Genomic DNA, 13,157 nt, shown 5'->3' with positions numbered 1-13,157 from the left:
ACCACGCCACCACGCCAAGCCAAGCACTTTCATGTATGTACAATATTAAAAGTAAAAGCCTGACCACCATTCAACTGTTATCAAATTTTTTTTTATAAAGTCTTTCGAATCGGTTCTGTGTTACTGCACTGTGTTAGGGAATCGGTTATTCATGGTTAATAGATATACAGGGATGAAATTTAGGTAATAAGTGGAGGGCACACATGACTTTTCCCTTACTATCCGCGCAAATCTCTTCCATGTTGCAGGTGACGAAAATGGACTGAATCCTGCAAATCCATCGTCGCTGATCCCTCCTTATCCTCTCAAACGAACAACACAACGTAATTAAATCATCGCTCGCAATTTCGCATGAACAATGTTATCCGTTCATGCGAACACAGCCTTAGAGAAATGTTTTGTTGTGTGTGACGTGTGTTGATGCATGCTGAATTGTCACCGATTACAGGTTCCTTAATTTGATAAGTAAGATACAATAGAGAAGAAAAAAAAACATTTGGTTATGTCAGAATTTTTTACTTATGCTACACAGTGTTCATTTTGAGTGGTTCTTATTAAGGTTGAAAGGTCACCAGATAAAGATGAAATCAAGCTTTGCAAGAAAAAGTAAATTAGACCTGTTCTATGTTCTGTTTAGGGAGGGCACGTAGCATGAAAACAGAATGGAAAGACTTATTTTTGTTTATCATCATTTTTTTAATAGCAGACTTTTATAGGTTAAATGTTTCTGAATGTTTATATAAAAAAAAAAACATTCTAATTAGTTTTCTTATCTGATTTCACTGTCCATGTATAAATCTAGGAAGGGAAAAAAGGTCTTCGTGTTTGAGTATGGAACAAAATATAGAAAATAGAGTAATTATCAGTAATGGTCTGAAAACCAGTAACTAGTGAAAACTATAAATGCTAGATTGTCGTCTAATAATAACATTGAATCCATAACTATGTTTAACTTTGTAACTATCACAATTATATAAAGTATTGGTTGAAAATGAGAACTGTTTGATAATTAACTTGTGAACCAGTAACTGAAAACTATTTATTCAAGAACCATTGAACCTTTCAGTCATCAACAACGTCAAAGATCAAATAAAAATAAATTCTTTTTGGCCTGCAAGACAGTTGGAAGAGTGATTGAGATTGGTAAGATAATGATCATTGTATGCTAATTTGACTAGGATGTTTTATTATTTTAAAAAACACTGTTCTTCCATGTAGTAAAATCTTTGAACTACATTTTTTTCAGGTGGTTGGTTTCCAATGAACCAAACATTATGCTTTATACAAAGATGGCACAAACTGAAATGAAGTGAGTTCAATCTGCTAATCCAAGAAGCATTGGAAAAACCACAAGACAAGGAAAATAAAGATTTAGCAACACAAGAAGGCTAATTGATTCTTATTAAGCCAAGAAGCTACATTGGAAAAATTGGTAGATATTTCAAATTACCAAATCCCAGTAGTGGTAGTGTACTGCAGTCATTACCCACTAATAGAAAATCTAACTGGCTAGATCAATAACTGATTGTTATTTGCAAACACATTTTCGATTTTCCTTCACCCCTAGTTTTTTCTTTGATTATTTCCTTATTCTGAGTAGATTCTTCTTTGGCTTTCTCCTCTTCCAACTCTTTCTGTTCTTCTTCTTCTGCCTTTTTCTCTGTTTATTTCCTTATTCTGAGTAGATTCTTCTTCGGCTTTCTCCTCCTCGAAATTTTCCTCTGCTTCTTCTTCTTCCTTTTTATTTGCATTCTCCTCCTTGTTCTTCTCAAGAGCATTAATCAAATTCTCCAGGCAAGTCTCCACATCTTCATCCTCAGACTTTGGCATTAGATTCTCAGCAACATCAGCAGGTGACATTTCTGTCTCCTTCAACAATGTCCCAATTCTACCAAACAAAAGGTGAGACTCAACAGCCAAGTAGTTCTTGGCCAGCACCTTGAATGCATCAAAACAACAATAGGACATCTCAATGTGCTTGTCCATCCTCCCTCTCCTGATGAGAGCAGGGTCAAGTTTCTCCACATAATTTGTGGTGAAAATGATGATCCTCTCACCTCCACAAGCTGACCAAATCCCATCAATAAAATTCAGCAACCCAGATAGAGTTACCTTGCTGCTCTTGCTACTCTCCTCTTCATTCTTCCTCATAGGATCTTTTTGTTCTTCATTCTCAACCTCTTCCTTTTTCTTCTTCCTCTGCCCAGTAAGATCAAGAGAACAATCAATGTCCTCAATCACAGTAATAGACTTACTTGGAGTTTCAATCAACAACTTTTTCAATTCAGTGTTGTCCTTCACTGCTGTCAACTCAAGATCATACACATCATAGTTCATGAACTTAGCAATAGCAGCTATCATGGTAGACTTCCCAGTCCCTGGAGGGCCATACAAAAGATACCCTCTTTTCCAAGCCTTACCTATCTTTGAGTAATACTCCTTTCCCTTCTTAAATTTAGTAAGGTCTTTCAGGATATCTTCCTTCCTTTTCTGATCCATTGCCAGTGTTTCAAAAGAGGCAGGGTGCTCAAACACTATGTGACTCCACTTTGACTGCTTGTAACCATACCCACCACTGCTGGGATTGTTGGTATAAAGCTTCAACTGCCTGTTTGTCAACTCAATTTCCTTCCCCTCTTCCAACACATGCTTGATGTAAGACATGGTGATGATATCACGGTAGCTTCTGTGGAAAGTGAGCTTATAGAACCTTTTCTCATCAGAGGAATCGTAGTAAGAGAAAGGGTTGTACCTCTGTGGATTGGAGCTTACTTTTTTTGCACTCCACCACACTTTGACACCTTGGAACTCATCGGTGATCTCTTCATTGTCATCCATGCTGAGAACCAGTGGGCTTTGGCTATCCTTCACCACTTCAGCTTTGAGTTTTTTGGCTCTCTGAGATGAGTTTGCACTGAGGTAGATTTGGATGGCATTGTATGCTTCACTTTTCTTCAGTCTTTCCCCTGAAAACTCAGGAAAGGTAATTTGGATGTAAGGGTTGAAATGGTTTGCCACTTTTTGAGCATAGGCCTGAAGACGGTCACGAAAGGAAGAAGGGAAGAATCGCTCAAAAATGGTGTACATGAACACCACAGTTGCCATTAATGATCCCATTTGTCTCCATAGCTCCCTCATCTTCTCTTAGATCTTCTGTGCTGCTCTTGCTTTTCTCACTTTTCTCTCATCTTACACAATTTCTGTGAATATATATACACACGTGTGTTCTTTCTTGCCAAGTTCCTTCAAGGCAAAGTCAAAGTTTCATATATACGTGTGCCCCTTTCCTTTCAGATTCCTTGCAGAAAAAGAAAAACTTTTTCAATTGGATAAGTTCTTTGGTTTTTCTAACTCGATTCCCTCGTATAAAAAGTACTGTGACTTTTAATACTAGTAATAAAAATTTTAACTTTAAAAGGTAAAAATCATCTTTGGTTCTTTGGTTGTTTTATTATGAACAGAACCTATCCCTTTAAAAAGTAATAAAAATTTTAACTTTAAAAGGTAAAAATCATCTTACGTGTCAAGATACTATTAATTTTTTATAATTCATTTTCAGGAGTTTTAATCATTAAAAAAATAAAATTATATTTATAAAGAAAGAGACAGATTGAAAAACGAAATAATAGATGTAAAATACGTGTTAAAATTTTGTAAGTGCGAAAGCTGCTTTAGTTAGAGGCATTGCGTTGATATTTTTCTCAGCATTTGGCACGTGCGACAATAGCAGCCTCTCCTTCCACTCTACACGCAAACACGCTTCCTTAATATAAAAGCTTCATTTATTCTGACCCCACTACTTATCTTAACATGTTTATACTTATATTATTTATTTTTCTATTTTATTTTAAAATAATTCTCTTACATTTTTTTTTCTTGTTCACATTCAGAGAAACTTTAAAATAAGAAAATAAATTATATTTATTAAAATTAATTTATGCAAAAAATATATGAGATATACTTTCTTCTTGTACTAAAATTTGTGACTGTTTTATCAGGATGCATAACATTAACTATATTTTGTAAACATTTTAAAAGACAGATAAAAAAACATGTATATAAAAACTAAATTAATTACGAATGATTTATAGGTACAAGGATTAAAATATACAAATTGTTAAAATATAGAACAAATGAGTAATTAAATGTACATATTATTCTTCGATTGGTTAGTCACTAAATGAATTTATGGAACTTTGAACAACTGAAATTGTTATATCCAGCAATTACTTCAATAATTCATGTGTATCTCGATAATTGAATTATAACACAAACAAATTGATAGAGATACTCTCTTGAATTAGAATTTTGTTTTATAGTTCTATGCAAAAAAAAAAACGTAAATAAAAGCCATATTTGTCCCATCCGATGTAAAAGGAAGTAGGTGAGCAATAAATCAATTAATTAAACAAATAGGCTATAGACATTAGATTGAAATTTGCAATTATTTTACCCTTTATTTCAATGTTTTCTTGATCTCTTTTTATTAACCTCATCCTTGTAGATTTTTTTTTCTCACATAGCAAATTTTTTTTATTTAGTAAATATGGATAACACGATTTTATGAAATGTTAGAATTCGAATTTCAAAAAACTGAATTCTAATTTCTTATTTCAATAATTTTATACAAAAACTATTAAAATTCGATTTTCAGAAAATTAAAATCTAATTTTATTCATTTAATGATTAAAACGATTTTTAAATAAAACTCGAAAACCGTTCAAACTAAAAACAGTTTTAAAAAAAAATTAAAACAGTTTTAAAAAATAGTTGAAGAATACGGTTTTCGTAAACCACTTAACATATTTTTAAAATTTTATTTTTTAATTTAAATATTAATAAAAAATTCATTTATTTTAATATTTTAATATTTTTTAAAAAAATTTAACAAATTTTTAAATTACTTTTATTACAAAATTTTAAAATATTTAATTTATTTTAATAAAAATTAATATTATTATAATAATATTGAAACAAACAAATATTTTTTAAATTTTATAATAAAAATAATTTAAATTTTTTTTATATTTTCAAAAAAATTATATTACAATAACTTAAATTATTTATTAAAATTTTAATTAAAAAAAATTAGAAAGATAAACGGTTTCCTTTAACATTTTTTTAAAATTTTATTTTTAAATTAAAATTAATTTATCATTAATTTATTTTAATATGTTAATATGATTTAATATATATTAAATCAAATTTTATATTATTATTATTATTATTTTATTTTTATTATTTTTATTATTTTTACAATTATTATTTTCATAATAATTATTAAAATAATAAAATACATTAAAATAAACTAAATATATATTAAATTTTATAATAAAAATAATTTCAAAATTTTGTTAAATTCCAAAAAACTTCTAATAATATATTATAATAAAAAAATTATATATTAAATATTAAAAAATATGTAAAAATATTTTAAACATTTAATTTAAAGTAAATTGTATTATAATTTTAAAATAAATGAAATTTTTAATAAAATTAAAATTAAAAAACAAAATTTTAAAAAATATGCTAAATGATTTTTGAAAATCGTTAAGATTTTATTAACGGTTTTCAAAAACCGTTTAATATAACTTTTTAAATTATATTTTTTAATTTACATTTTTATAAACAATTCATCTATTTTAGTATTTTAATATAATTTTAAATTTAACAAACTTTAATAAAGAATTTTTGAATTTATATTAATGAATACAAAAAAGTGATTGTACTGTATGTCAGATCTCATTAAAAACGCACCCAAAACCCATTTGAGTGGAAGCCAAGTGTCGAGAAGAGAGTTTAGAATTTCAGAAAGTGAAAAACAGGTGGCTGCAAGAGATTGAAAGTTATGGTAGAAGAAAAACTTAGTTTCAAAAACTTACGCCAGTCTCTACATGCAACCATCTTCTTCAATCTTCTGAGTTTCCATTTTCTCCTCCTTCCCTCTAGATTTCTTCATCTTCTCTCTAAGAAACACTCATTTTCTCTTCTCCGATCACCACTCAGGCACCATTTCTACTCTTCCGGCGTCGAGGGTTTAGTTTCGGATTCTGGGCGAGTAAGTTCATCTCTCTCAGCCGAGTGGTTTTCTGTACATGCAAACTCAGTTTTCGGTTGCATGAGGTTCTTAACCCCTTTCTGAACGTCTTTCTGGTCTTTCATTTGATTAGTTTCGTAAATCACGATCGTAGTCTTCTAAGAAATTGGTGGTGAGCTATTCTGTTCAAGCTGTGAATGTTCGGTCACGTTAAGAGGTAAAGGAAACTTATATAATTTGATTTATATTATTGTTTGAATGTTGGTATGTTTGCATGATATGTTGTTTGGATTATTGGTTGAGTATGAAATATGTACGTGCTGCTTATTTGGAAGTATGGATGGATGACTGATGCATGTTGTGAATTGAGCTGAGATAGAATTGATATTCAAAATGTGATGTGTTCGGTTCTTCTTGGGAGTATCTGGTCTTACCTTAGTTCTCATGTTTTGAGGATAGAGTATAAGAGTCTTCTTGTAATACTATATAGGGTGAGTTAAACTTTAATCTAGAGTTCATATTAACCATTATGTTACTCTTTAAGCGTCCGTCTACATTAAGTTCTTCTTCTACAAGGAATTTCGTTAGTGGAGTTCGTGTTATAATAAGAGATATGTATATATGAGTGTTCAGTCTAATTGTAGTCTTCCTTTAGACTTCCTAAACAGCTTTATGTGAGTTTATTAGTGATCGGTCTTGGATCAAGCGTTCAGTCTCAGTAGCGCTCGTTCTTGATAAGCATTTGGTCTTGGACCAGCGCTCGTTCAATAGTGTTTGGTTTCTACAGGGCTCGGTCTTAAACCAAGCACTGGGTCTCGTTTTCTGAGATATATTATTATTGTGCTTAGAATCAGAGTTTTCTTTCCATCTGAATAGCGTCCGTTACTCCATCGTTTCTCATCAGTATTAGTATTTAGTGTGAACCAGTGTTAGTCTTTAAAAGGTGTTCGGCCTAGAGTCTTAGTACTCGACCTAGGCTTTGTGGCGTCCATTTTGAGCTCTTAGTGGTTTGATTATGGAAGTGTTATTCCAGTTTAACTTATGAGATGATGAGAGAGTGTGATTGTAGTTCAGTCGAATGTATTGATGACGAAGTATAGGATAATTGAAATGTGATGTGAATGAAATAGTGTGATTATGAACGAGTATTCCAGGGAGGAATATCTCAGAAAGTGGTTATTGATTGGTAAAGTATGAATGTAGGCATGCTAAGCTGGCGTTCATCCTAATATTCCATGATTTCTCGTTCTCATGTAGAGAAGAGTAAGTCACGTGTGGGAATGGCAGGAGGTCCTAATCCTTATGGTTAATTTGGATGGAATGGACTAACCTCGGGTGGCCGCTGTTGAGGGTATCCCAGTTACTACATCACCCGGGTGCACGAACGTCGTAGCTACATAGGATTCATACAGTCCGGACAGTCAGAGTCATGTGGTCGTTATTTGCATGTATGGAAGTATGAGTTATGATGTGGTTATTGTTGGGTTTGTTATGAATGTTGTTATTGAAGAAATTAAATTACATAAGCTTACCATGTTTATCATTTTGTCTTTGTTGTGCGTCTTGTCATTGTCCTGTTGCAATGATCATCCGTGTAGATGTGAGCAAAAGGAGAAGAGCTGCTGGAAGAAGTGTTGGAAGACGCAGCGAAAGTGAAGGCCGAACCTTGAGAGCATTCGGTCTGTTGTTGGCTTTCTTTTGTAAGGACCGTACGGTATTAGTATAGTTTGTACATCGTTCGGTCTAGTAGTAGTAGCTAGCGTACTTTTAAATCCCCTGATATTTATGTAAGGCCGTTCGACCATAATTCGTAGCTCGTTCAGTGTAGAACTGGTATGTAGTATTGTTAACATGTGATGATTTTCGTATATGATTTTATAATGTATTTTTGAGATGTTACACTGTATGTAGAAAAAAGACATAATTTATAAGAAGTTTGAAACTAATAAAATCTTACATAAAATAAAAGATAATAAAAATTTATCACATTTATTATAAATTAGTATGATAATAATATTAATATAGTAAATAATCATATATTTGATAGATATGTAGTATAAAAAGATATTTATGATGTAATCAAACTATCTATATGATCATATATTTTGTTTATATATAATAATTATTCTAATAAATACTTTTGTAAATATTATTTAATCACTTTATATTAATAATATTCAATGAGTATTGTTGAATTGTGTTTTTTTAAGTATATTTGTTACATCATTATGTAATAAGTTCCACAAACTTGAGAGTGAATTTGTTACGACAATAATTGATCCTTTCACCGAATATTGATTGGTTTTATGTTTGTAAGTGAATTGGTTTTTTGATTGGCTTATAAGATGTCATTTTTTACCATAGTCTGCGTATTGACACTGATGGATTGAGTTGCCATAGTCGGCATTTTTTACCCTAGCTAAGTTTGTAGAACATTTGATGCCTAAAAGTGCTTCGAGGGATGCAGAAATTTACTAAAATTGAAAATGACACAAAAAGTCTGATTCGTGCACTAGAATTGACAAAGACGAAAATAAAAGTTCTCCATGGTACTCATTGGACTGAAAATTTGTCAAATAGTGTGTATACTTCTCTCAATAACTTTTAATATTACTCGAAAAAATATGTTTAATGCTCAGTGACATCTTTAGAAGATTTGAACTTTAAAAAATTATAGAACATCTACACCCTGTCTTTTGTGGCCTAAAACATTGTTCTATTGTCCAATCTAATTGGTACCTAATTGATTACCTAACTAAATTTCCAACAGACATGTGCTGATAATTGGAAATACATAAATATATACAAATTTAATGATTCCGATAAATTCATGATGTATATGCCATGTGATATTAAACTTCTAACTCTTCCGAATTACCATGGCCTTGCACAATCCTCATCATAGTTGTAATCATATATAATATATAAATGCATTTTGTCATCGTTTTATAATATAGATTTCAAAGAGTCTAAGTTTCTAAATTTAGAAAGGTGTATAAAACAACAAAAGGAAAACTATAAGACAACAAACAAAAAATTTAAAAGTGACATTTTTAATACGATTTAGCACAACAAAAATACATAACTAATAAACAAAAATACCCTAAAAGCAAAAACTGAAAGAATGTTTGTCTCATGGCCAGTCCCAAATGGTAAAGGCAGCGACGCCGCTCCACAAGGCAATGGAATATGAGACCACTCTAGCGGAGATGCCACCCCTAAGGGCAGCTCCGTCACGCCGGAGAATCGTTTTACGACGGTTACTTGAGAACATGCAAACACAATTTGTTTGCCCTCAAAAAAGTGCGAGACTCCAGATCAGAAATCTCCCGTCAATGATATTATATCAAACAGAATAACACAATCATTACAATAACAACGAATCATATAACACAAACAATATCAGATAATCAGCTCAGGAAAAGAATTGTCATTCTCATTGATTATTAAAATCTCTGAAGTCTGACATGTGAATTTTATTCTTAAATCATCATAGCAGAATAATATGTAAATAAAACAAAATTAAAAAAAGTTAATCGCAAAAAGTAATTACGTGAATAACAATGAAAAAATCATCACGGTAATTCAGAAACACGGACCAATGTAAAAATCATCACATCTCCTTACTGATCTTATCGAATAGAAATGAAAAGAAGGGGAATGCAAATTCAAAATTAGAAAAGAAAAATATAAAAGAACCTATTTCAAACAATAGAGGCAGTAGAAAATCAATCATCAGAGACTTAAATACAAGGAATCATGGAACGAATCCAATCATATTGTTGCAGTTTTTTTCCTCATCACATGATTTTAAAAGAAGGGAAGAAAATAGCATACAGAAACATTAATCCTAAAATTGGAGACAATGAAGAACCCTAATTAGAAGGAATCGAAGGTTTGATCGTAGAGAGACCTGAAACCTCAGCAGATTGAAGAGGCAAAATATTGAGACACTGCGAGTTAAGCCCTTGCTTTGCTTATTTATAAACAAAGACATTTGAAAGGTGAAGCATCTAAAATTGAAAGATTGGTGTGGAATGGGCCGGGTCTTGATAATTTGGGCCTTTTCTCTCATATGTTGACTCTCTTCATTCATATAATTTAGCTGTCTCTTAAGGGTTTTGGGAAAATTGTAGATTGTAGTGTACAAAATAAAAATGAGAATTAATAGTTACTCATTTTGACCTTTTTTTAAATATTTTTTTTATTTTCATCTTTCTTAATTCTATAATCACTGTTTTTTGCTTTTATCATTCAATTTAGGTAGATAAATAATATTGGTTTACGAATTCAAAAATTAGATATTCAGGCGTTAATATGGTAGCATAAACAAATGAAACAGAACGTAAAATAGTGTCAAAGTTCACAGTATTGTGAATCTAAAAAGGCTGACTCCGGTAAAACTCAGACTTATTCTAAAAGTAAAACAAATCATGGATTGTTGTTGTTCATTGTTGTTAGCCGTTGAAGTTACCATCACCTAATTTCCTGTCATCCTCGTCCCCGTGCTGTCACTATTGTTGTTTTTATTTTTGTTACAATTTTCATCTTCTTTTTTTTCACTTTGAATGTGAGAATTTTTTTGAAAACAGGAGACCTTATACATTCTTACATTCTTATATGTCATTGAAATTCTAATAACCGTAATGTTTTTAACATAAAAAAGATTTGTCTTCTCTCAAAGGTGATTAGGATAATATATTTTGGAACAAGTTTTCTTTTTTAAGCTTCGTCCTCTTATTGGAGGAGTCTGCCAAAGGAAGACTTGGTAAGTCATTTAGTGCACTGTCACCATTTAAGCAAACCAAGGACGTTCTATCCACGCCCTGCTTATACAATAATTTAAGATGAATCAAGTAGAAAAGTAAAAATATCAGTATTTTATTAATAGAGTTAACATATCTCAGACATTTGAGTAACCTTTAATTCGATCTATTGCTTCAGAAAACTAAGATTCATATAACAACATAAAATACAACATCATAGGTATTGTGTCACTAACATGACTAATCATAATCTAAACTAATGGATGCCATTTTCTTTCACCTCTTCTCCAGATTTTTCAGAAGCTTCAACTTTTTCATCTTTGACTAACTCTTTCTTTTCATTCTCTTTCTTATCCTCCTTGGCCTTTTTCTCTGCTTCCTCTTCTGCCTTCTTCTTGGCCTCTTCAAGAGACTCAATCAAACTCTTCAAGCAGATTTCTGGATCTTCATCAGCTGATTTAGGCATTAGATTCTCAGCTACATCAGCAGGTGAAATATTGGTCTCTCCCATCAACTTCTCAATAGTGGGAAACAAACTGTGTGATTCAACCTCCAAGTAGTTCTTGGCCAGCACCTTGAATGCTTCATAGCCACAGTATGACATTTCTATGTGCTTGTCCATCCTTCCCCTCCTTATGAGAGCAGGATCAAGCTTCTCCACAAAGTTTGTCGTGAAGATTATGATCCTCTCTCCACCACAAGCTGACCAAATCCCATCAATGAAATTCAACAACCCTGATAGAGTCACCTTACTTTCCTTCTTCTCTTCTTCCTCAGCTTTCTTCACAGGATTATTTTTCTGCTTCTCCTCCCCATCCTCATCTTTCTTCTCCTTCTTCTTCTTCCTTTGCCCAGTCAGATCAAGAGAGCAATCAATGTCCTCAATCACTATAATCGACTTGCTTGATGTTTCAATCAACAACTTCCTTAACTCCGTGTTCTCCTTCACTGCTGTCAGTTCAAGATCATACACATCATAGTTCATGTAATTCGCCATAGCAGCTATCATGCTTGATTTCCCAGTTCCAGGGGGACCGTACAGTAAGTATCCTCTCTTCCAAGCCTTCCCTACTTTAGCATAGTACTTTTCTCCTGTCTTGAACCTCTCAAGGTCCTTCACTATCTCTTCCTTCTTCTTTGGATCCATTGCAAGAGTGTCAAACCTCGAGGGATGCTCAAAATTCACATGACTCCACTTGGTACGTTTCCAACCATACCTGTCAGGAAATAATCCAAACATAAATCGAAGTTTGATAAAAATCCAAAAAAACATGATCCATACCAATCGTTGCTGGGGTTGTTGGTGTACAACTTGAGCTTCCTATTGTCAACTGCAATGGCCCTTCCTTTCTTCAACACATGTTGGATGTAAGAGGTGGTGATGAGGTGACGGTGGCGCCTGTGAAACGTTAGGGTTAGAAATCTCTTCTCTTCTGAAGAAGGGTAGAATGAGAATGACTGTGTTCTTGGGAGTGTGTAGTTTGCACTCCACCACAGTTTAACACCGTGGAACTCATCTGTGATCTCTTCATTGTCGTCCATGGAAAGCACCACAGAGTCTTGCCTACCCTGGTCAACTTCAGCTTTGAGCCTTTGTGCTCTTTGAGAAGAGTTTGCACTGAGGTAGGTTCTTATGGCAGTGTATGCTTCACTTCTCTTCAACCTTTCGCCTGAGAACTCAGGGAAGGAGATTTGGATGTAAGGGTACATTAAGCGTGTGAATCTTTGTGTGTATTTTCTGACATAGACTCGAAGGTGGTGCGGGAAGAATTGCTCATACATGGCATACACAAACATTATGGTAGCCATGAGTGAACCTAGTTGAGACCATAATTCACCCATTTCTCTCATTTTTTCTTTTCCAGAGATTCTGTTCTGTTTTCTGTTTTTCTCTGGTTTAATAGAGAATATGCATGGAATTAGTGTGGTATTAATAGAGTCAGTACCATAAGGAAAATAATTTTGTGAACTTAAAGAATCGTGTGAATGTTTTTATGGGTAATGTGTTAATTAAAGTAAATAAATTTTTATAATTATATAAAAAATAATTGACAAAAGTGGTGGATGTGAACACAGAAATATGAATTTGTTGTGATGTGACACATATTTGGACTCTTTCAAATTTGTTTTCACCTACTTTAGATAAAAAAAAACTTATATTTTTACATCTTCGAAAATAGACAGTTAATATATTAAATGTTAAATAATTTTTTTAATTGGTGGGTATAGAAATATTCCTTCACTTTTATCAACAAAATTCTTGTTTTTCTAATATTTATTAAAAAATCATTAAATGTAAGTCAAATTAAAAATTAAAATAATTAATCAATATATTAATTAAGTTAAATAGTATT

At 32.2% G+C, this 13,157-nt stretch overlaps 2 protein-coding genes and 2 non-coding genes across 5 annotated transcripts; all 4 read right to left on the bottom strand.

Moving 5' to 3' along the window:
- Window positions 1-1,370: 1,370 nt before the first annotated feature.
- On the bottom strand, window positions 1,371-3,201 carry LOC108344785 (AAA-ATPase ASD, mitochondrial). Of its 2 annotated transcripts, none has more exons than XM_017583278.2 (2): window positions 1,699-3,201; window positions 1,371-1,658 (listed from the first exon to the last, which is right to left on the bottom strand). In XM_017583278.2, the coding sequence occupies exons 1-2, from the start codon at window positions 3,136-3,138 to the stop codon at window positions 1,515-1,517; spliced, it is 1,584 nt and encodes a 527-aa protein (XP_017438767.1). In that variant the 5' UTR covers window positions 3,139-3,201; the 3' UTR covers window positions 1,371-1,514. The 2 variants fall into 2 exon arrangements, with proteins under 2 accessions (XP_017438767.1, XP_052722755.1); XM_052866795.1 differs by having other exon boundaries at window positions 1,371-2,686; window positions 2,753-3,201.
- Window positions 3,202-9,445: 6,244 nt separating this feature from the next.
- LOC128193841 (small nucleolar RNA R64/Z200 family) lies at window positions 9,446-9,539 on the bottom strand. Its single transcript, XR_008245150.1, has one exon. It is a non-coding gene; the product is annotated as a small nucleolar RNA R64/Z200 family (small nucleolar RNA).
- A 228-nt stretch (window positions 9,540-9,767) lies between these two features.
- Window positions 9,768-9,848, bottom strand: LOC128193838 (small nucleolar RNA Z199). The gene has a single exon (XR_008245147.1). It is a non-coding gene; the product is annotated as a small nucleolar RNA Z199 (small nucleolar RNA).
- A 1,046-nt stretch (window positions 9,849-10,894) lies between these two features.
- Window positions 10,895-12,733, bottom strand: LOC108345097 (AAA-ATPase ASD, mitochondrial). Its single transcript, XM_017583669.2, has 2 exons — window positions 12,086-12,733; window positions 10,895-12,020 (listed from the first exon to the last, which is right to left on the bottom strand). Exons 1-2 carry the CDS (start codon window positions 12,652-12,654, stop codon window positions 11,060-11,062), a joined length of 1,530 nt encoding a protein of 509 aa, XP_017439158.1. The 5' UTR covers window positions 12,655-12,733; the 3' UTR covers window positions 10,895-11,059.
- Window positions 12,734-13,157: the final 424 nt, after the last annotated feature.

The sequence above is a fragment of the Vigna angularis genome, chromosome 8, assembly GCF_016808095.1.
Source record: "Vigna angularis cultivar LongXiaoDou No.4 chromosome 8, ASM1680809v1, whole genome shotgun sequence".
NCBI lineage: Eukaryota > Viridiplantae > Streptophyta > Magnoliopsida > Fabales > Fabaceae > Vigna > Vigna angularis.
This window is presented reverse-complemented; position numbering and strand designations above follow the sequence as displayed.